This window comes from Ranitomeya variabilis, chromosome 7 (genome assembly GCF_051348905.1).
Source record: "Ranitomeya variabilis isolate aRanVar5 chromosome 7, aRanVar5.hap1, whole genome shotgun sequence".
NCBI classification, from domain to species: domain Eukaryota; kingdom Metazoa; phylum Chordata; class Amphibia; order Anura; family Dendrobatidae; genus Ranitomeya; species Ranitomeya variabilis.
In genome coordinates this window covers 165,072,095-165,096,682 of record NC_135238.1, presented here as the reverse complement: position 1 = coordinate 165,096,682, position 24,588 = coordinate 165,072,095, and the positions used below count along the sequence as shown (strand labels likewise).

The 24,588-nt window shown below is 46.9% G+C and overlaps 1 protein-coding gene across 3 annotated transcripts in view; it reads left to right on the top strand.

Moving 5' to 3' along the window:
• The window catches only part of KANSL1L (KAT8 regulatory NSL complex subunit 1 like), a 185,023-nt gene that overhangs the window by 131,478 nt on the left and 28,957 nt on the right, over positions 1-24,588 (top strand). For all 3 annotated transcript variants that reach the window (XM_077272230.1, XM_077272229.1, XM_077272231.1), the window contains exons 3-9: positions 3,445-3,580; positions 4,656-4,841; positions 7,769-7,887; positions 8,340-8,535; positions 12,883-13,039; positions 13,123-13,254; positions 21,991-22,092. In XM_077272230.1, coding sequence (XP_077128345.1) covers positions 3,445-3,580; positions 4,656-4,841; positions 7,769-7,887; positions 8,340-8,535; positions 12,883-13,039; positions 13,123-13,254; positions 21,991-22,092 — 1,028 coding nt within the window. The remainder of the gene's footprint in view (positions 1-3,444; positions 3,581-4,655; positions 4,842-7,768; positions 7,888-8,339; positions 8,536-12,882; positions 13,040-13,122; positions 13,255-21,990; positions 22,093-24,588) is intronic.

Genomic DNA, 24,588 nt, shown 5'->3' with positions numbered 1-24,588 from the left:
GCCTTCACTCTGCGGTCCAGCTCACCCCAAACCATCAGTTCATCTGGCATAGCACCCCATCACTCTCCTTCTTGGTGAAATAGCCCTTACACAGACTGGAGGTGTGATTGGGGTCATTGTCCTGTTGAAAAATAAATGATGGTCCAACTAAACGCAAACCGGATGGAATAGCATGCCGCTGCAAGATGCTGTGGTAGCCATGCTGGTTCAGTATGCCTTCAATTTTGAATAAATCCCCAACAGTGTCACCAGCAAAGCACCCCCACACCATCACACCTGCTTCACGGTGGGAACCAGGCATGTAGAGTCCTTCCGTTCACCTTTTCTGTGTCGCACAAAGACACGGGTGGTTGGAACCAAAGATCTCAATTTTGGACTCATCAGACCAAAGCATAGATTTCCTTTTGCTCTATTGTCCATTCCTTGTGTTCTTTAGCCCAAACAAGTCTCTTCTGCTTGTTGCCTGTCCTTAGCAGTGGTTTCCTAGCAGCTATTTTACCATGAAGGCCTGCTGCTCAAAGTCTTCTCTTAACAGTTGTTGTAGAGATGTGTCTGCTGCTAGAACTCTGTGTGGCATTGACCTGGTCTCAAATCTGAGCTGCTGTTAACCTGCGATTTCTGAGGCTGGTGACTTGGATAAACATCCTCAGAAGCAGAGGTGACTCTTAGTCTTCCTTTCCTGGGGCGGTCCTCATGTGAGCCAGGTTCTTTGTAGCGCTTGATGGCTTTTGCAACTGCACTTGGGGACACTTTTCAAAGTTTTCCCAATTTTTTGGACTGACTGACCTTCATTTCTTAAAGTAATGATGGCCACTCGTTTTTCTTTAGTTAGCTGCTTTTTTCTTGCCATAATACACATTCTAACAGTCTATTCAGAAGGACTATAAGCTGTGTATCCACCAGACTTCTGCTCAACACAACTGATGGTCCCAACCCCATTTATAAGGCAAGAAATCCCACTTATTAAACCCGACAGGGCACACCTGTGAAGTGAAAACCATTCCCGGTGACTACCTCTTGAAGCTCAAGAGAATGCCAAGAGTATGCAAAGCAGTCATCAAAGCAAAAGGTGGCTACTTTGAAGAACCTAGAATATAAGACATAATTTCAGTTGTTTCACACTTTTTTGTTAAGTATATAATTCCACATGTGTTAATTCATAGTTTTGATGCCTTCAGTGTGAATTTACAATCTTCATAGTCATGAAAATACAGAAAAATCTTTAAATGAGAAGGTGTGTCCAAACTTTTGGTCTGTACTGTGTATGTGTATGTATGTATGTATATATATATGTGTGTGTGTATGTATATATATATATATATATATATATATATATATATATATATATACCCTTAATCTTTTACTTTGATGTACCCTTTCAACGATGTCTTTGCTGTGTTGTAAGCTGGTTGTGAATCATGGTTTTGCTGTAAAGAACAATAAGGAAAATATTTGGAAAATCCTTCTAGAACAGGTATACTTTATATGGGGTCAATCAGAATCACGGTAAATGATGGCGGCTGTGTAGTGTAAAGGTCATTGGCTAATTCTGAATGTAAAGGTCATTGGCTAATTCTGAATACAACCACATCCCTAATTATAAGAGGGTGTTCCCACTTATACAAGCATATCCAAGAGACTTCAATTCTCAAATTAATACGTGTGATGAAACATGCATCCACCACTATGGTCCTGAGACCAAACAAGTCCATGCAATAGAAGCACAAGGTCTCGCCTATTGTAAAGAAATTTTGTATCCAGCAGTCAGCTGGAAAGATCATGACAATAGTGTTTTTGGATCCAGAAGACATTTTACTACTAGAATTCATGCCACACAAGGCAACAATTACCGGAGACTGCTGCTTCATGACAATGCACCACCTCACATATGTCACAAATCACGAGCTGCTCTCGGGGAACGCAACATCATGGAGATTAACCATCCACCCTAGAGACTAGACCGGACTCCTAGTGATTAGCTTTTGTTTTGGAACCTGAAGAAATTTCTGCAAGTACAACAATTTCCTGATGATAATGCAATCAAAGAAGTAGTAACAAGATTCTTGCAAAAGCAAAAAGTCTTCTATTCTGAGGGCATCCGATCACAGAAGGCGAAGCAGAATAAGGCTATCAATACGTTGCGGATTTAGTGCGGATCCGCAGCTTTTTTTTTCCATGCAGAAATGCTGCAGATCCGCAAGTGATTTACAGTACAATGTAAATCAATAGGGAAAAAAGTGCTGTGCTGATGGTGCAAAAAATTCTGCACTGAAAAGCTGCGGATTAAAAGAAGGAGCATGTCACTTCTTTTGTGCGGATCTGCAGCGTTTTTGTACCCATTCCATTATAGAAATCCGCAGGGGTAAAAAACGCATGAAATCCGCACAAAATCTGCATAAAAAACGCATCAAATCCGCACCTGCATTTTCTGCCAAGAGATGCAGAATCCGCACAAAAAATTCCAGAGGCTAATCCGCAACCTGTGCACATAGCCTAATACATCTTACCTTCCACACACTAAGGCTATGTGCACACGTTGCAGATTTGGGTGCAGAATTTTCTGCACAAAATCTGCATCTCCTGGCAGAAAACGTAGGTGCAGATTTGATGCGTTTTTATATGCGGATTTTGTGCGTGTTTGTTGCGGATTTCATGCGTTTTTTTTTTTTTTATCCCTGCGGATTTCTATAATGGAATGGGTGCAGATACGCTGCAGATCCGCACAAAAGAAGTGACATGCTCCTTCTTTCAATCCGCTGCGTTTTCCATGTGGATTTTTCCGCACCATTAGCACAGCATTTTTTCCCCTATTGATTTACATTGTACTGTAAATCACTTTGCGGATCTGCAGTGTTTCTGCGTGGATCAAAACGCTGCCGATCCGCAGTAAATCAGCAACGTGTGCACATAGCCTTACACTGAAAAGTAGTAAGCTCAATTTTCTCAGAAAATTGTTTTCATATTCAGGTAGATAAATTATTGAACACCCCTTGTATATATGAATATTTTTTTCTTACACCATGCTTGGCCTATTTTTGAAGAATTTGTCAGTCTTAGGCTACGTTCACATTAGCTTTGCGTCAGGCGCAGCCGCGGCGACGCATGCGTCATGCGCCCCTATATTTAACATGGGGGGCGCATGGACATGCATTGCACTTGCGTTTTGTGACACATGCGTCACTGTAGCGCATGCGTCAGGGCGCAGAGGACGCTGCATGATGCAGTTTTTTCTGCGCCAAAAACCATGCAAAAGTGGACGCATGCGTCACAAAACGCTGCATTGTGTATGCGTTTACATTTGCGTTGTGCGTTGCGTCGCCGACGCTGCACCGCACAACGCAAATGTGAACGTAGCCTTAAGTAATAAGATACAGTGTATAGATAGAACAGTGTTAAGAAATAATATTTTATATCAGTTATCAAGTGGATTATTTTTCTACACAGTCCTGCAGAATGGAAGTGGCTTTCGGGGAGAGCAGATGTTGGCAGCCGGTGGAGCTGGCTTCAGGCTCAGATTGCAGAACTGGAATGCAAAATTCATCAACTGGCTGATCTACGTATTCAACTACGAGACAAGAAGGTACCCAGTCTTTACTACTGAAGACTAGTGTGTCTTGCCTAATGGAAATGTCACTGAATCCTCTTAATATATTGCAGTCATCCATATTATATTGCACTGTGCATTTACAATCGCTCATTTTGCCTTTCTACCCGACTAATACTTCTCTTTTCTATTAGGTTTATGACCTTTTGTGATTTAAAAACTTTCAGAATTGTTCACTGTATAAAAATATGAAATAAATTAATCAGATCAGTAAACTACTTAATGAGAAAAAAAATCAAAACTTCAGAATTATGTTTTTATTGCCGCCACAATGTTGCAATGAGAGGCGATCAAAACAGCGCATCCAGCCCAAAATAGTATCAATAAAAACGTCAGCTCAGGGCACAAAAAATCAGCCATTACACAGCCCAATATCCTGAAAAATGAAGACGTTACGGCTCTCAAAAAAAATAATAATGACAAAAGCAAAATGTTTTATTCATGCAAATTTCCGAATTTTTTTCTCACCACTTAAATAAAAGAAAAAACTATACATGTTTGGTATCTGTGTACTCGTATTGACCTGGGGAATCATACTGCCAGGTCCGTTTTACCATATAGTGAACGTGGTAAATAAAAAAACAAAAAATACAAAAGAAACTGTGAAATTGAACTTTTATTGTAATTTCACTGCAGTTGGAATCTATTTTTCCTGTACACTATATAGTAAAATCAATGGGGTCACTCAAAATTACAACTCATTGCTCATTAAAAAAAACAGCCCTCAAATGGCCATATTGACTGAAAAATAAAAAAGTTATGGTTCTTGGAAGAAGGGCAGGAAAAAAAACGAAAACTGAAATTGGCTCGGGGATGAAGGTCAGATTTTGTGACTTCCACTCCTTATTTCTCTGGTTCTCTTCTTCTTCTCACATGGGTTCCTTAATCTGCGGTGTGAAATGCTGGGCCTGTGTGTAATTATGTTACACGCTAAATTATAGTTTATCACTCCACCTCCAAACATGCCTCTGTCCGTGGGTGGCCTCTTTAGGAACAATCACGCTAAATGTTACCATTGCTTATCTGGACAGGTTTTATTTCTGTCTCCCAGGGAACTCTGGTGTTTCAGGAATGTTCAAATTGCATTCTCGGGGAAGACTCCCATCTGCCAGGGACTTCTCAATGGCCTGCAGAGAGGCTGGCAACACCCCCAGAGGCAAAAAATCCACCTCCAGCAACGGATTTAGAAATGTCTCCAAGCAGCCCGACCTTGCTCCTGAGAAACATAGAGAAACAGGTAATAAAGTCCAGAAACTGTGGTGCTTCATTGTGCCGCATAATTGTAAACCAGAGATCCGTGAAGCTATTTCATCTCGCTGGCAGAGAAAACGCCATTAGCTGGATGAGAAATCTGTAATCTGGATTTACAATTAACTTCATGAAGTTACTGCACCTTCTCAGGAGGCGTCCCGGATTGTGCGTCCTGGATTTTGTGGCCTGACCACATTCACAGTGCTGTTTATTGCTGTAAATGATCTGTACTGAAAACTTGCTTCACTGATCGCTAGCCAGAAACTGATGGAATCACTCTCAGCCCCTGAAATGCAATCTCATTAGCTAGTGACTTAAAGTGAACCTGTCCCCTTTTTTTATTTGTTACTTTCCGACAGCTAATGATATTATTTACCACTTTTTTTTTTTCAAACGGAAAAAAAAAAGTTGTAAAGTTGCCTTGTAATTAAATAAAATGATACCTTGACATCTGCAATCCAATGTCTAATTCCAGGGAAATTCACTTTTTTTTATGTAAATGAGCTATTCAAGACTATGGTTAGGACACGAATCTGCATCCAGAGTTTAGTTTTAATAAAAGGAGGTGTTACCGGTGTGAGACATATATCTAACACAGAAAAGCAGAACTGCTTTGTCTCATTACAACCACATTTGCTGCAGTTCTCACAGCTGTGCTGTATTGCACCTCTGGCTGCCTGTGAGATAGTAGCTGAAGCTGAGAGAAACCTGCAGATGTGTCAGGTATAATCACACACAATTATTTCAAATAAAAAAGGGGGTCGTTTCCAGTGTGATGGCCGCTCTCGGCTCTCCTGATCTCGCTGCAGAGCTGTGTGTGATTATACCTGACACATCTGCAGGTTCCTCTCAGCTTCCAGCTCACAGGCAGACAGGGCTGTAATACAGCAGAGCTGTGAGAGCTGCAGCAAATGTTTGTAAGGAGACAAAGTCCAGTCATACTCTTCTGTGTTAGTTACATGTCTCACACTGGTAATGTTCCCTTTTCATTTACAATAATCTCTGGAGGGAGGTTCTCAGGGGAGGTCTATGTCCGGCCCATAGTCCTGAATATTGCATATAAAAGAAACATAGATTTCTCTGGAATACATCAGATCGCAGATATCAAGTGTAACGGGGTCTTCGTGCTGTAGTACCTCTTTCAGTACCACCCCGTGGGTCAGGAGGTCCACTCTGCTTTGGCTAGAGTCTGAATGAAGGACGCTGGCAGGAATTTCTTGATTACATGAGAGCATATAAAAGCTGACTGCTACTCCACGTATTTCCAGTCTAAGAACACACTTTATTCACAGAACACAGAATATAACACACAGTTACAGGGGCGGGTCAATAGAAAAACAGCCCAGACATTCATTACAATAGCTGCAGGGGGCCTGAGCCTGCCAATATTTACTGTGGGAATTACAGAGGTGAAGGTGGGGGAGGTCAGAAGGAAAATATCTTGTCCAGGGGCACAGCCTGTGGACTGATGCATTTCACATGGAAACCATTATATATACATACACTGCATAACATATTCTTGGTGCTGGGGGGTTCTGTAACATCAAGGTATCATTTTATTCAGCTTCCTATGACGTACAAGTCCATATAAACAGCTCAGAAGGGTTGATGCTACGTGCCCAAACCATGAACAGCATGTATCAGACACGGGCTGTTTATCTCCGCCAGGTATGTTTGGCTCTAAAGTGTTGCGGCGTTTCATTGAAAAACAGACTTTTAAAGCCACCATCCCTGTCCGCTGTTACAGTATGTCTTTTTCTGAAACTCTGTAGCGTTTCCAAGTCAAACATACCTGGCTGAAATATAGCCAGTGTCTGATGCACACTGTTCATGGTTCGGGCAACATGTATCTGCTGTCACGTTTCCTTTAAGGTCCAAAATGGACAGGTCTTTATGGGGCTTGGCTACATACAAGGACACGTTTATCCATTATTTTACAGACTGCATATAGAATTCAAAATGTACCTCCAAATTTTGAAATCTTCAGTTATGTCATAGTGAATATATGGGAGTAAACTATTTGACTGACTTCAGTGGCAACCAGAAGAAGTGTGAATACAGCTCTATTCCATAATATTGGCTCTAATAGAGTTAGTATCGGTACAGGAAATGTAGTGCATATTTCCAAATTAAGTTAACATTTAAAGGGGTTATCTGAGACTTAATATTTTTGTGTATGGACTAAGAACTTACAGGCAGGAAGTTGCTAACTACCGGTCTGTGCTGCCTTGCGCCAATGTCTACTGGCTCAGAGTGGTCACGGACAGCTCCTGCCTGTGATTCCGTTTGTTTCCTTTGACTTCACGTTGGCAGAGCAGCGTCTTCTGCTCTTCTCTGTTGATGGGCGCCAGTATCCCGCTGATTGACAGCTGGCTCCCTGCTACCTAACTGCGGGGAGCCAGCTATCAATTAGCATGACTTCAGTGATGCCCCATCAACTGAGCAGACCGGAAGTGCAGGTGCACTTCTGCGGACCAGGACTGTAAAGTCAGTAAGCCAAAGTTCCAACTCCTCAATTTCCCTGACTTCACGACTCTGACTCCACAGCACTGCCTACTATGGATCATATACATAAAGTGCAGCACCGATTTATCTCCACTAAAAGCCCAGATCCTTAGGTCAGGAACAGCACAGACATTTGTAGGACATTTATAGTAGTCTGCATCGGTCCACTTTATTCTGACTCTGTGTGCACCTACCCTCAATCAGTAAACGCTGCTGGCTGGACACAGTGTTAGACGTCTCAGCATGACGTGAGTCGTGAAATAACCAGTATGTCTGCAAAACGTAAGTGGTACCTTAGAGGAAGGTACCATGGATGTTGTTCATTGTAGGGACATAGGAGGCATATTATGGAAGTGGGGTTCATGTTATCACTCTGTGTTCATTCATATATGTTGTCTTGTTTTTCAGAGCGCTCAACTGACTCAAATGGTCAGCAGTCTGATTAACTCCATCCCTGTTAGTCTGTCTCCTACTAGCCCTGATAAGCCCTATGCAAATGGAATGATGGCTGCAAGAGGTCCTCATGGGTAAGGCTTAGTGATTGCGCAGAACATCAGTACACCTACTAGGGAAAAAGCCAACACACACAGACAGTAGTGATGAGCGGACGTGCTGGGATAAGGTGTTACCTGAGCATGCTCAGGTGCTAACCGAGTGTTTTCCGCGTGCTCGAATAATATGTTTGAGTCGCTGCGGCTGCATGTTTCACAGGTGTTTGCCTGCATGTGTTGTGGCTGTCGAACAGCTGCTAGACATGCAGATTCCGGGACTTGAACATATTTTTTGAGCATGCGGAAGACACTTGGCTAGCACCTGAGCATGCTCAGATAGCACCTTATTCCAGCACATCCGCTCATCACTACTGTCTATGTGTTCACTCATCACTAATAGACAGCAATAAAATGCCACTCTCCAGGGGCAGTAGACTTAGGGAACAGTCTTGTTTTTAGTTATGATTCAAGGATTTTCTTTCTTTTAGAGCATCAAAGCTGCGGAAGGCAGGAGTGAGCCCCAGGAATAGATTCTGCAAGCAGCAGCTAGTAAGAAAAAGGAAGCGGATTCGCATGAAGGCCTCCTCCACCATTAGGAGCAGCTCAGCCCGGACCAGACCTCTGCTGTTATTTCACAAGCGGAACCTGTACAGATTGTTTCCAGGCTGTGCGCCTTTCCATTTGGTGAGGCTTGTGTCCAGCCATGTCTTCTAGGAATGCATTCCCTGTGCCAGCAGTCTTACCACTCTTTACAAGCCAACCTAAATGTTATGGGCATAGTTTCTAAAAGTATTCAGATTTGTCCCTTGTGTTTAGAGAATCCAGCTGAACGCTGATTGATTCTTCTTCCTATATTTTGTACTTATTAGAGGGATGATCTACTTTATAAAATTATTTTGAGCTGTATTTCTATCTATATATATATATATATATATATATATATATATATATATATATATATATATATATATATATATATATATATATATATATATATATATATATATATATATATATATACTAGCTTTTTCCAGCCAGCTAACGCTCGGCATGCTCATTGCTATCTAATTAACGCTGCTAGTGATTAAACTAGAGTAAATAATTACAACATTCAATAGCGCTTATGCAGGTGGTAAATTAACTTAAAATGAAGTTAATTACAATAATAATAATTCAAAATCAGAATAATACTAATACATTTTATTCACAGTGTAAAATGAAAAGCAAACTGGATTTGTGTGGTAATGTGTGGGGACAGAGCCTCATGTGGTAATATGTGGGGACGGAGCCTCGTGTGGTAATGTGTGGGGATGGAGCCTCGTGTGGTAATGTGTGAGGACGGAGCCTCGTGTGGTAATGTGTGGGGACGGAGCCTCGTGTCACGTGTGGTAATGTGTGGGGATGGAGCCTCGTGTGGTAATGTGTGGGGATGGAGCCTCATCTGGTAATGTAGTGGGGGGCGAGATTGTGTGTGGTAATGTGGTGGGGGGCGAGATTATGTGTGGTAATGTGGTGGGGGGTGGGATTGTGTGTGGTGATGTGTGGGGGCGGAGCTACTGTGCAGGGGGCGGAATTAGCGAGTAATCACGATGCTGCTTATATATATATATATATATAGATGAGTGTATGTGTTTCAGTCACGCCCACTCCATAGCCCCACCCAATCACTAAGCATGTGTGTATCAGCCACGCCCACTACACGTAGCCCCACCCAATCACTAAGCATCTTTCATTTCACCAGAGCTGTTTAAAAGAAGCTGAGCTGTGATTGGTTGCTATGAGCAACAGTTTTCCCACTCCACAACACCTCAGCAGACACTGACCGGGTGGGAGAAACCTAGCATCCCCGGGAACATAAGCTCCAGCCATTGTCTGCCCCCCAGACATGACAGAAATGAATCCCCCCTCCTCTATTACTGCCGCGCTCTATTGTTACCGGCGTAGAAAATCGCATCATCAGCGGCCGCACACAGAGCCGCACTGCCAGGTTACATAACAGCACAACTCCAGGAACTCCCTGCTCAGCGCCACCCAGCTCGGGACTATGGGATGGAGGATGTGTATGATGGGTATATGGGCAGGGGACTATGGGATGGAGGATGTGTATGATAAGTATATGGGCACTGGACTATGGGATGGAGGATGTGTATGGCACAGGACTATGGGATGGAGGATGTATATGATGGGTATATGGGCACAGGACTATGGGATGGAGGATGTGTATGATGGGTATATGGGCACAGGACTATGGGATGGAGGATGTGTATGATGGGTATATGGGCACAGGACTATGGGATGGAGGATGTGTATGATGGGTATATGGGCACAGGACTATGGGATGGAGGATGTGTATGATGGGTATATGGGCAGGGGACTATGGGATGGGGGATGTGTGATGGGTATATGGGCATTAGACTATGGGATGGAGGATGTGTATGATGGGTATATGGGCAGGGGACTATGGGATGGAGGATGTATATGATGGGTATATGGGCACTGGACTATGGGATGGAGGATGTGTGATGGGTATATGGGCAGGGGACTATGGGATGGAGGATGTATATGATGGGTATATGGGCACTGGACTATGGAATGGAGGATGTGTGATGGGTATATGGGCACTGGACTATGGGATGGAGGATGTGTATGATGAGTATATGGGCAGGGGACTATGGGATGGGGGATGTGTGATGGGTATATGGGCATTGGACTATGGGATGGAGGATGTGTGATGGGTATATGGGCACTGGACTATGGGATGGAGGATGTGTATGATGAGTATATGAGCAGGGGACTATGGGATGGGGGATGTGTGATGGGTATATGGGCATTGGACTATGGGATGGAGGATGTGTGATGGGTATATGGGCACTGGACTATGGGATGGAGGATGTGTATGATGAGTATATGAGCAGGGGACTATGGGATGGGGGATGTGTATGATGAGTATATGGGCAGGGGACTATGGGTTGTGTGGGTATATGGGCACTGGACTATGGAATGGAGGATATGTATGATGGGTATATGGGCACTGGACTATGGGATGGAGGATATGTATGATGGGTATATGGGCATGGGACTATGGGATGGAGGATGTGTGATGGGTATATGGGATGGAGGATATGTATGATGGGTATATGGGCAGGGGACTATGGGATGGAGAATGTGTATGATGAGTATATGGGCAGGGGACTATGGGTTGTGTGATGGGTATATGGGCACTGGACTATGGAATGGAGGATATGTATGATGGGTATATGGGCACTGGACTATGGGATGGAGGATATGTATGATGGGTATATGGGCAGGGGACTATGGGATGGAGGATATGTATGATGGGTATATGGACACTGGACTATGGGATGGAGGATATGTATGATAGGTATATGGGCAGGGGACTATGGGATGGAGGATGTGTATGATGGGTATATTGGCACTGGACTATGGAGGATATGTATGATGGGTATATGGGCAGGGGACTATGGGATGGAGGATGTGTATGATGGGTATATAGGCACTGGACTATTTGTTATACCGTATTTTTCGGATTATAAGATGCACTTTTGTTCCCCTAAATTTTTAGGGAAAGTGGAGGGTGCGTCTTACAGTCCGAATCTGTGTGCTGTGCTGTGCTGTAGAGGAGAGGGGGCTGCTGTGTCAGGGGGCTGGGGTGGGCTGGCTGCAGATACAGCGGGAGGTCACGTGCTCCCGCTCATTATAATTTAGATTGTGAGCCCTATCAGGGTCAGCGATGATAATGTGTGCAAACTGTAAAGCGCTGCGGAATATGTTAGCGCTATATAAAAATAAAGATTATTATTATTATTATTAGCCTCATATAATATTCACTGCACACGCTGTCCATCACCTCGGTGCTGAAGCCGCGCCGAGTTGGTTGACAAGGGAGCGGCACATATCGCATGTGCCTGCACTCCCCCCTCCAATCATGAATATGCTTCCCCCCCTCCCCGGTCACTCTACATGCCTCCCTGCTGTCACCACATGATTAAGTAACAAACAGCTAACTCGCCTTCTGATGATGGCTCTGTGCTCCCAGCTGCCCTGTGGCACTTCCCAGGTCACATGATCGTATGCCCAGGAAACAGGAAGCACAACAGAGGAATTGGGAGCACGGAGCCATCATCAGAAGGTGAGTTAAGTGTTTACTTTATCATGTGCGTGCCAGCAGGGGGGCATATAGTGACTGGGGTGGGGCCATGTGCGTGCCAGCAGGGGGGCATATAGAGAGAGGGCGCCATGTGCGTGCCCAGGGGGGCCATATCCAGGAAGGGATGGGGGGCTATGTGCCAGCAGCACAGGGGGGCAGTGTGCCAGCACAAGGGCTAATGTACTAGCACAGGGGGGCAGTGTGCCAGCAGCACAGGGGGGGCCATGTAGCAGCACAGGGGGGGCCATGTACCAGCACAGGGGGGCCATGTGCCAGGATGGGGGTTATATAGATACCAGGATGAGGGACATATATATGATTTGTAAGACTGACACTGGCATTATAAAACAGACCCCCATTTAACATAAAAATATTTTTTTTCTATTTTTCTTCACCAAATTTGGGGGTGCGTCTTATAATCGGATGCATCTTATTAAGCGAAAAATACGGTAACTAACCACAGTTAGTTACTATGCCCGGGCAACGCTGGGCTCTTCAGCTAGTGAATATATAAAGGAGCCTCCATGTATCCGGGTTCCCCCTATAGCTTATTGTGTAAGCACTATAGCTCACCGAATAAGCAGGGACCCGATCAAATTCGCTTATCTCTAGTCACAACAAGTAACGATTTGACTTAGATTTCTCTTTTGATCATTCACTTTGCATTATATCAATTGGTAAAAATTAACTATTAACACTCTTATTTTTTATTGCATTCTCCTTTTCCACTCCTGCCTAAAACTTGGACTGTACTGTACATTATGATGCCTACTAGGATGTCTTTTAATAACAATAATAATTATGATTTTGCTTCTTCGGTCCTGTGTTTTCTATCATTCACATGGCTTCTATTATTACTGCAGGCTCATAAACCAGTATATGGAAGTAACAAGTCATGGCAACCCGTAAACTACAGCTCCATTGGGCTCCGTTGTGACGAGACTCAGAAACCTGTGCTGGTAAAACGAGATGTGTGTGAGAGAGATCCATCCTTCCACCCCGTCTTGTCCCTACCTTCTGGTAACCCTCAATACTGACTACATCTCCAGTGCCATGTGCCTTGTTCATTCTCACCAGCCTGACATTATTGATTTGTCATCTAGACGTTCTGTTGTGTCTGCACCTTGAGGGTTTGCTGAAACGAAAGAGTGATATTAAAGATCCATTGAAAAGCAGATTGTTCTATCCTCATGATGACGATGAAGATGATGATGACACTGAACATCTTCCTCATGGTATGCCTATAGACTCGAGTCTACACTCGGAATGTTTGTGCATACTATATATTCTACACATTAAAACTCTTTACGTTTTCTTTCTATTCTAAAAGGGTGCAAAATTAGAGGATTGTGTGTGTGTGTGTGTGTGTGTGTGTATATATATATATATATATATATATATATACTAGCTATTGAACCCGTTCTACGCCCGGGTGGCGAGCATTTATATTGGTATATGGTCTCCATCCTGGTATGTGCTGCTCCCATCTTGCTCTCCCATCCTGTCATGTGCTCCCATCCTGCGCCCCCATCCTATCATGTGCTGCTCCATGCTGCGCCCCCATCAGTGCGGGCGGCTGTGCTGAGTGCGGGCGGCTGTGCTGAGTGCGGGCGGCTGTGCTGAGTGCGGGCGGCTGTGCTGAGTGCGGGCGGCTGTGCTGAGTGCGGGCGGCTGTATGTGGCTGTGCTGTGCAAGGGCGGCTGCGCGTGGCTGTGCTGGGTGCGGGCGGCTGGGCGTGGCTGTGCGTGGCGTTACTGAGTGCAGGCGGCTGTGCGTGGCTGGGGGCGGCTGTGCGTGGCTGTGCTGGGTGTGGCGGCTGTGCGTGGCTGTGCTGGGTGTGGCGGCTGTGCGTGGCTGTGCTGGGTGCGGTGGCTGTGCTGGGTGCGGTGGCTGTGCTGCTCCATCCTGCGCCCCCATCCTGTCATGTGCTGCTCCACCCTGTCATGTGCTGCTCCATCCTGCGCCCCCATCCTGTCATGTGCTGCTCCACCCTATCGTGCTGCTCCATCCTGCGCCCCCATCAGTGCGGGCGGCTGTGCTGTGCATGGGCGGCTGTATGTGGCTGTGCTGTGCATGGGCGGCTGTGAGTGGCGGTGCTGAGTGTAGGCGGCTGTGCTGGGTGGGCGGCTGTGCGTGGCTGTGCTGAGTGCGGGCGGCTGTGCGTGGCTGTGCTGGGTGTGGGCGGCTGTGCGTGGCTGTGCTTGGTGTGGGCGGCTGTGCGTGGCTGTGCTGGGTGCGGCAGCTGTGGGCGGCTGTGCGTGGCGGTGCTGGGTGCGGCGGCTGTGCGTGGCTGTGCTGGGTGCGGCGGCTGTATGTGGCTGTGCTGTGCGTGGGCGGCTGTGCGTGGCGGTGCTGAGTGCAGGCGGCTGTGCGTGGCTGTGGGTGTGCGTGGCTGTGCTGGGTGTGGCGGCTGTGCTGGGTGTGGCGGCTGTGCGTGGCTGTGCTGGGTGCGGTGGCTCAGGCTGTGCTGGGTGCGGGCGGCTGTGCTGGGTGCGGTGGCTGTGCTGGGTGCGGTGGCTCAGGCTGTGCTGGGTGCGGGTGGCTGTGCTGGGTGCGGGTGGCTGTGCTGGGTGCGGGTGGCTGTGCTGGGTGCGGGTGGCTGTGCTGGGTGCGGTGGCTGTGCTGGGTGCGGTGGCTGTGCTGCTCCATCCTGCGCCCCCATCCTGTCATGTGCTGCTCCATCCTGCGCTGCTCCATCCTGCGCCCCCATCCTGTCATGTGCTGCTCCACCCTATCATGTGCTGCTCCATCCTGCGCCCCCATCAGTGCGGGCGGCTGTGCTAAGTGCGGGCGGCTGTGCGTGGGCGGCTGTGCGTGGCGGTGCTGAGTGCGGGCGGCTGTGCGTGGCTGTGCTGAGTGCAGGCGGCTGTGCGTGGCTGTGCTGGGTGCGGGCGGCTGTGCGTGGCTGTGCTGGGTGCGGCGGCTGTGCTGGGTGCGGCGGCTGTGCGTGGCGGTGCTGGGTGCGGTGGCTGTGCGTGGCTATGCTGGGTGCGGCGGCTGTATGTGGCTGTGCTGTGCGTGGGTGGCTGTGCGTGGCGGTGCTGAGTGCGGGCGGCTGTGCGTGGCTGTGCTGAGTGCAGGCGGCTGTGCGTGGCTGTGCTGGGTGCGGCGGCTGTGCGTGGCTGTGCTGGGTGCCGTGGCTGTGCTGGGTGCGGCGGCTGTGCGTGGCTGTGCTGGGTGCGGTGGCTCAGGCTGTGCTGGGTGCGGTGGCTGTGCTTGGTGCGGTGGCTCAGGCTGTGCTGGGTGCGGCGGCTGTGCGTGGCTGTGGCTCAGGCTGTGCTGGGTGTGGGCGGCTGTGCTGAGTGCAGGCGGCTGTGCGTGGCTGTGCTGGGTGCGGTGGCTGTGCTGGGTGCGGCGGCTGTGCGTGGCTGTGCTGGGTGCGGTGGCTCAGGCTGTGCTGGGTGCGGTGGCTCAGGCTGTGCTGGGTGCGGTGGCTCAGGCTGTGCTGGGTGCGGTGGCTCAGGCTGTGCTGGGTGCGGCGGCTGTGCGTGGCTGTGCTGGGTGCGGTGGCTGTGCTGGGTGCGGCGGCTGTGCGTGGCTGTGCTGGGTGCGGTGGCTCAGGCTGTGCTGGGTGCGGGCGGCTGTGCTGGGTGCGGCGGCTGTGCGTGGCTGTGCTGGGTGCGGGCGGCTGTGCTGGGTGCGGCGGCTGTGCGTGGCTGTGCTGGGTGCGGTAGCTCAGTCTGTGCTGGGTGCGGGCGGCTGTGCTGGGTGCGGCGGCTGTGCGTGGCTGTGCTGGGTGCGGTGGCTGTGCTTGGTGCGGTGGCTCAGGCTGTGCTGGGTGCGGCGGCTGTGCGTGGCTGTGGCTCAGGCTGTGCTGGGTGCGGTGGCTGTGCGTGGCTGTGCTGGGTGCGGTGGCTCAGGCTGTGCTGGGTGCGTCGGCTGTGCGTGGCTGTGCTGGGTGCGGTGGCTGTGCTTGGTGCGGTGGCTCAGGCTGTGCTGGGTGCGGCGGCTGTGCGTGGCTGTGGCTCAGGCTGTGCTGGGTGCGGTGGCTCAGGCTGTGCTGGGTGCGGTGGCTCAGGCTGTGCTGGGTGCGGGCGGCTGTGCGTGGCTGTGCTGGGTGCTGCGGCTGTGCGTGGCTGTGCTGGGTGCTGCGGCTGTGCGTGGCTGTGCTGGGTGCGGTGGCTGTGCGTGGCTGGGCTGGGTGCGGGCGGCTGTGCGTGGCTGTGCTGGGTGCGGTGGCTGTGCGTGGCTGTGCTGGGTGCGGTGGCTCAGGCTGTGCTGGGTGCGGGCGGCTGTGCTGGGTGCGGCGGCTGTGCGTGGCTGTGCTGGGTGCGGTGGCTCAGGCTGTGCTGGGTGCGGGCGGCTGTGCTGGGTGCGGCGGCTGTGCGTGGCTGTGCTGGGTGCGGGCGGCTGTGCTGGGTGCGGCGGCTGTGCGTGGCTGTGCTGGGTGCGGTGGCTCAGGCTGTGCTGGGTGCGGGCGGCTGTGCTGGGTGCGGCGGCTGTGCGTGGCTGTGCTGGGTGCGGTGGCTGTGCTTGGAGCAGTGGCTCAGGCTGTGCTGGGTGCGGCGGCTGTGCGTGGCTGTGGCTCAGGCTGTGCTGGGTGCGGTGGCTGTGCGTGGCTGTGCTGGGTGCGGTGGCTCAGGCTGTGCTGGGTGCGGGCGGCTGTGCTGGGTGCGGCGGCTGTGCGTGGCTGTGCTGGGTGCGGTGGCTCAGGCTGTGCTGGGTGCGGGCGGCTGTGCTGGGTGCGGTGGCTGTGCTTGGTGCGGTGGCTCAGGCTGTGCTGGGTGCGGGCGGCTGTGCTGGGTGCGGTGGCTCAGGCTGTGCTGGGTGCGGTGGCTCAGGCTGTGCTGGGTGCGGTGGCTCAGGCTGTGCTGGGTGCGGTGGCTCAGGCTGTGCTGGGTGCGGTGGCTCAGGCTGTGCTGGGTGCGGTGGCTCAGGCTGTGCTGGGTGCGGTGGCTCAGGCTGTGCTGGGTGCGGGCGGCTGTGCTGGGTGCGGTGGCTCAGGTTGTGCTGGGTGCGGTGGCTCAGGCTGTGCTGGGTGCGGTGGCTCAGGCTGTGCTGGGTGCGGTGGCTCAGGCTGTGCTGGGTGCGGTGGCTCAGGCTGTGCTGGGTGCGGTGGCTCAGGCTGTGCTGGGTGCGGTGGCTCAGGCTGTCCTGGGTGCCTGAGCAGGCGGGGACACCGGCGCGCTGTGGGGGTCAGGTGCCGGAGTCGCCGCTAGCTCAGGCCCCCGGCACTTGCTATAGTTACCTGGGCCTGATCCAGCGCTGAGCGCCGGTCTGTCTTCCGGGTCCTCTGGCTGTGACTGTTCAGTCAGAGGGCGGCGCGCATTAAGCGCGTCATCGCGCCCTCTGAACTGTGAACGTCACAGGCAGAGGATGTGGACCGGAAGACGGAGGAGCAGCGCGCAACGGAGGAACGGGACAGGTAAATATATCATACTTACCCTCCTGGCGGTCCCTGCTTCTCCGTTGGAGATCGCGGTGCGCGTTCAGTGTTTACGCATACTGCGATCTCCTGGGAGCGTCGCTCTATGGGGTCTAGACTGCGCCGGCGCTTGCGCATGCGCTGTCTATAGAGGCTTCGGACAGAGTGACGCTCCCAGCGTTTTATATATATATATATATATATATATATATATATATATATATATATATATATATATATATACATATACACATATACACACAGCCCTGGCAAAAATTAAGAGACCACCACATCGAAACCCTGTCATGGGCAGCCCAATCTCCAGACCTGAACCCATTGAAAACCTCTGGAATGTAATCAAGAGGATGATGGATAGTCACAAGCCATCAAACAAAGAGGAACTGCTTACATTTTTTCGCCAGAAGCAGTGTGAAAGACTGGTGGAAAGCATGCCAAGACGCATGAAAGCTGTGATTAAAAATCATGGTTATTCCACAAAATACTGATTTCTGAACTCTTCCTGAGTTAAAACATTGGTATTGCTGCTTCTAAATGATTATGAACTTGTTTTCTTTGCATTCTGACATGTTGTCAGAAGTTTATAGAATAAAAGAACAATTTACATTTTACTCAAAAATATACCTATAAAGAGAAAAATCAGACAAACTGAACATTTTGCAGTGGTCTCTTAATTTTTGCCAGAGCTGTATATATGTATTGTACATGTCACATATTTTCTGAGTAAATATATTTCTAAAGGTGCTATTGACATGAAATTTTCACCAGATGTCGGTAACAACCCATCCAATCCACACAGGCAAAGAAATCAATACATTAAGTTATGTGTAATAATGAGAAATGACACAAGGAAAAGTATTGAACACATGAAGAAAGAGAGTTGCAAAAAAATGGAAAGTCCTGACACCAGGTTAAATCTATCAGAAATTAGAAAACAATCTTGCCTGTTAGTAAGTAAGTAATGCACTCAACCTCAATAACCTGTATGCATGCTCATGACTGTATGCACGCTCAACGCGCAAGACTCCATTGCTGAACAAAAACCATGTTCAATCGCATTTACAGTTTGCTCAACAACATTTAGACAAGTTCTAATAAATAGACCAAAAAGGTAATAGGCCCTCCAGGGAGCAGGGATAGCTTGGGTGCCCCCTAGCGTTAAGGATAGCCCCGAGATATCTGAGCTGTGAAATATACATTGCAATAGTCATCCTCTGCACTCTCATATGCCTATAAAGCCCATGAGTGACAAGGCAAACCCAAAGTAAAGTCATACTAGAGAATAACGTTCCTGACGTACATTTCGTGTATGGCTTCTTCCGAGGGATGAGACACATTTATTTTTATATAAGTCCTTGGTAAAGCCTGCTTCTGTTTTAACATCTCCTTTTAATCAGGTTTGTTAGATTTTGTTTTATATATATATATATATACTGAATAATTCTTATTGATTTTTTATATATGGCTGTTCTTCTACTAGTTTTCTGTGTAGATTATATAACATTTAGACAAGCTTGTGAAATACTGGGAGAATATAGTCTGGTCAGATGAGCCCAAAATTGAACTCTTTGCATACCATAATACACACCATGTTTGGAGGTTAAAAAACACTCCATATCACCCCAAAAACACCATACCATCAGTGAAGTTTGGAGGTGGGAACATCACGGCATGGGACTGTTTTTCAGCGTAGGGCACTGGCAAAATTTTTATAATTGAAGGAGCAATGAATGGAGAAATGTCCGGAGACATTCATGATAAAATATCTGCTGCAATCTACCAGGAAGATGAACATGAAACGAGGATAGTCATTTCAGCAAGAAAATGATCCCAAACACACAGCCAGGGAAACTCAATTGGTTTCAGAGAGTGAAAATAAAGCTGCTAGAATGGCTCCAACAATCACGTGACCTGAATCCAATAGAACATTTATAGAAGGAACTAAAGCTCAGAGTTCATAGAAGGAGCCCACGAAACCTTCAGGATGTGAAGATTGTTTGCGTGGAAGAATGGGCCAAAATCGCACCTGAGCAATGCATGTGACTAGTTTCTCCATACAGGAGACGTATTGAAGCTGTCATCGCCAACAAAGGCTTTTGTACAAAGTATCACATTTCAGTAAGTGTGTTCAATACTTTTTCACTGTGTCATTTCTCATTATTACACATGGCTTAATTTATAGACATCTGTGGTTTGATTTCTTTGCCCTTGTGTATTGGATGGGTTGGTACCAACATCTGATGAGAATTTCTTGTCAACAGCACTTTTAAAAATGTATATTTGTAAAGAAGATTTGTGACTTGTTCAATACTTATTTCAGCCTTATTAAGTTCATTCCATTGGTGAACACAAGTTACGATATATATATATATATATATATATATATATATATATATATATATATATATATATATATATATATATATATATATATATATATATAATGTGTGTTCATCAGTATAATGAACTCAATAGTTACACAGTATCGTACTGATTTGCAGGTAGTCAGGAATGTTATCCTTTACGTTCATGTGTATTCAGAGGCTTTGAAATTCTGTATTAGAAAAGCCGAGCTTTAATCCATGTAAAGATATAATAAGAAACTCCTAAGCAATTTTTTCTCTACCTAGAAATGTAGTAGTAAAGGGTGAAGCTTTTTAACCCTCTTCGCGCATTCTGACATCCCGTCACAGTGAAGGCTGTGGGTGTATGGTCAGTCTCAGGAGCTGAGCCTGCACCTTACCCAGCATCTGCCTGTAACCGCAGCAATATGAACTTACCTCATTCGCTGCGGTTTATATATTTAAGTGCCTCTGTCAATCACTGACAGTGACCTTTAAGTAGCATGATCACCGATACCCCTGTTCACCACCTACAATTGCTTGCGACGCTTTTGTGGGATGCTGATTGGTTACTCTGGCAGCCGAGGCCATAGTGAAGACCCTTCTTTGCTGCCCGAAGCTTCACAGTAAGAGGTAAATTTAACTATTTAAGAAATGGAGCAAAAAAAAATAAAAAATACAAAAAAAACAAAGTTTAAAGCTCCCCCTTTTTCTATATTTTATAATAAAGAAACAAAAAATAAATATAATTATAATCGCCACGTGTGAAAATGTCCAATCCTTAAAAATATTTAAAGTTATTTAAACCATAAGTTGAATGCCAAAAGGATCCCACCTGATTGTGGTAGTTCAGTTGCTACACTTTCACAAAAATGTGTAATAAAAAGAGATCAACGATGTACCCCAAAATGGTATTAATAAAAATGTCAGGTGGAAAGATAAAGTTATGGGTGTTGTGTTTTTTTTTTTTACCACTAAATTGCACTAAAAGCGCATGAATTCTGCACTTGACTGTATCAATAAAGCTTTGTCAAATCCCAAAACCAGAAAGTATCAAATACAAAGCAACTTTATTTAAAGCATGACGTATCAACAAGAGACAAAAAAACACAGCGTCATAAACATGATAAAAGGCATGTAAAAAAAACCACAGCTAATAATAGAGGCAGAAAAAATTGCAATATCAAAAACTCCCTAAATACTCCTCGTAGAAACTTAGCTTTATTCACCCAGAATGAAGCCAGAGCCAGAGTTATTACATTACTAGGATACAACTGTAGCTTTGAGAACCAATTCTCTGCCACTGAAAAATGTATATAAAGCGATCTAACGGGAAGGAACATCTGCAGGAATTCCTTAGGCCATGTGCACACGCTGTGGATTCCATTGCGGAATTTTCCGCAGCGAATTTGATAAATCCGCAGTGCAAAACCGCTGCAGTTTTTACTGCGGATTTATCGCGGTTTCTATTGCGGTTTCCGATGCGGGTTTTCACCTGCAGTTTCCTATTGGAGCAGGCGAAAAAAACCGCTGCGGATTCCGCACAAAGAATTGACATGCTGCGGAAAATAAACCGCTGCGTTTCCGCTCGGTTTTTTCCGCAGCATGTGCACTGCGGATTTCATTTCCCATAACATTACATGGTACTGTAAATGCATGGGAAACCGCTGCGGATCCACAGTGCAAAAATGTGATTCTTATCCATTGCGTCCCATAGCTGCAGAAAAATCTCTCCATAGTGCTCTCCCATTGGTTGTCTTCCTTCTGTGTAACTTGCAGCCCCTGTTTGAAGTGAGGAGTAATCCACCACTAATGGCAGAGACCCAGAGATGGATTAAAGGAAGCGGGGTGGGGTCTTTGTCTCCCTGCTTCTGCTACCCTATCAAACCGCATACAGGCATAAAAGTGAGGAGGGCTTACAGGTCAGGGCTGGTAAGCCATGAGTGATGCATCCTGGGAACTGTGATAGAGAAATTCCTGCACCTATAGTGCTGGCAGAATGCTGATGAAGAGGACTGCCTAGACAAAAAGATTTGATGGAAAGATAGAGAGCGCAAGACTTTGTGCACCAAAAGTAGTTTGGGCTTGTTGTGGGTAATGAGTTCTACAAGAATGGGCATTTCTAAAGGTTTTGTAGTTGAGGATCAGTATACCGTAATGTGAGCACTTCAGTCTTTATGTTCGATCAGATCATTGTGCTGAATGTTATGTGAGATTCACTAATCTTTGTCTGGGTTGTTATCTAGTACCTGCCAAATGGAGGAAGAGGTGTATATTGAGCCCTGGGCCACGAATAGTACTTGAAACGCCTGATCGAGAAGTGAGACTTGGAAACGTGACCGAAAGCGGTAAAACCCAACACTGAAAACATTTTAACTCAAAAAGCAAAATGATAATTTTCACTGTATAACAATGTCTTATGTTGTACTACTTGCTATATTTGTATGCATTTTGCACCAGGAGGGGATTTGGCTGGGACCCATCTCTCACGGGGGGAAATTAAGATGACGTATTTGTAGTGAATCACTGGTATAAATGTACAGGTGTTATACCTGGCGGAAATCACAGCTCAAAATCTTTAAAGCGAGTTTGTCAGTAAAAATGTGTTCTGAGCTAATCAGAATGTGACACTGAGAAGAATCGTAGCATTATTGTCCAGACGTGATCTACATACCCAGAAAGTATCTTTTATCTGACATGCTGCTTTGTGCACTGTGGGCGGTCCTGATGCACTGTGGGCGGTCCTGATGCACTGTGGGCGGTCCTGATGCACTGTGGGCGGTCCTGATGCACTGTGGGCGGTCCTGATGCACTGTGGGCGGTCCTGATGCACTGTGGGCGGTCCTGATGCACTGTGGGCGCTCTGATGTACTGTGGGCGGTCTGACGCACTGTGGGCGCTCCGATGCACTGTAGGCGCTCCGATGCACTGTGGGCGGTCTGATGCACTGTGGGCGGTCTGATGCACTGTGGGCGCTCCGATGCACTGTGGGCGGTCCGATGCACTGTGGGCGGTCCAATGCAGTGTGGGCAGTACAATGCACTGTGGGCGGTCCGATGAACTTTCCCTCTCGTTCTTCCCGAATATTCTCTGGCCTATATTATCTAGTATTTAGCACCCAGTCTTCTATCATGACATATTTTTGACTAGAGTCCTATATACTCGATACATAGCATTATATATAATATCCAACACATATATATTGGAAGGAGAGTTATTTAACTCGTCTCTAGTTGTGAATGCCAGGCACAACGCTGATGCAGTAAAGGACGGCAGTCCTGGAGAGCTGAACTTTTGTTAATGACCAAATACTTATTTTCCACCATAATTTGCAAAATAAATCTTGCCAAATCAGACAAGGTGATTTTCTGGATTTGTTTTCTCATTTTGACTCTCATAGTTGTGGTCTACCTATGATGTCAATTACAGGCCTCTCTCTTCTTTTTAAGTGGGAGAACTTGCACAATTGGTGGCTGATCAAATACTTTTTTCCCACTGTACTTGCCATCTCCAAGAAGGAAAAGTCATGGAATTATGGAAATCAAAGGATATTCATGTTAAAGAGAATCTGTCAGGAGGTGTTTGCTATGTAATGTGTAGACAGCATGCTGCAGGGGTTAAACACAGATTTCAGCTATACCCATCTGATCAAGCTCCTGGTTTTGTTTGCTTGCGATGATTGCTTTAGCACCAGGAGCTTATCATTACCATGACTAGCTGGTCCCCTGGGCGTTAATCTAACCCCCCCCCCCCCCCCCTTCCCTCCTGTGATGAGCACCTCATTTTCTATGGACGTTGTCTATACAGAGTCTGGTATGGGCGGGGTTAGCTTCCTCAGCTCTGCTGCATTGCTAAATCTAAAAACTTTCATTAAGTACTGCTGCACTCAGTAACCTAAGTGATACATTCTTGGATTCAGCTTCTCTTTGACTACATTAGGCTGCTCTCGGATGAAGTAGAAAAAACCTGCTGACAGATTCTCTTAATGATATGCAAATGTGAAAAAAATGTAAACAATTTTCAAAACGTCTTGATTTATTTAGTATCAAATATGATCGCCACGTACGGAAATCCCTGCACTTACAACTCTTGACTGCTATCAGTGAGTTAATTAATGGTTGTCTGAGGAATATTCTGCACCCTGAATGCACTTGGGCACACAAATCATCAAGATCCGCTGCTGGCAGCTCCCTTTGTAATTGTACACCAATGACGTTCCAGATGTGCTCGATGGAAGACAAATCTGGAGCACTTTACAGGCTTTTTTGTTTCTTCACACATTTAACTTTGATGTGATCTGCAGTCATAAATCATCTGAGAGGAGCTCAGAAATAGACAAATAAATGAGTTAGAAATGCTATGTCGGACCATCATGACTGACAGATTCTCAGTTACTATTGCTGTCTGCAGTAGGAGTTAAGTGCAACACCGCGTCTAAAGAAGGCAAATGGGGCAACATTTCTAATGAAACTTAAGTGCAAAAAGATTGTTAGCGCCAATTACAGGTATATAAATATACAAAAAGTCACCAAAAACGGACAACCCCTTTAATCTAATCTGCTGCAATAACTGTATGGGTTCCCTGCATCTATAGAAATAGTGGTTTTCCTTTAAAATATGTCTATCAGCTGTGTGAGAAAGGGGAAAAGAAAGCAAAAAAATGTATTTGTTTTTACGCCTCACTTTGTATGGCATCGTAACCTCCATGTGAGACTTGTTACACACTGAATTTTGTTGGCAGCTTTCCCCATAGAATTTAATTAAATGCAGAAAATCCACTGGTAAAAAACCCCCCATATAATCCATGTGTCTTTTTATCAATAAACTTTTGTCAACGCCAAATA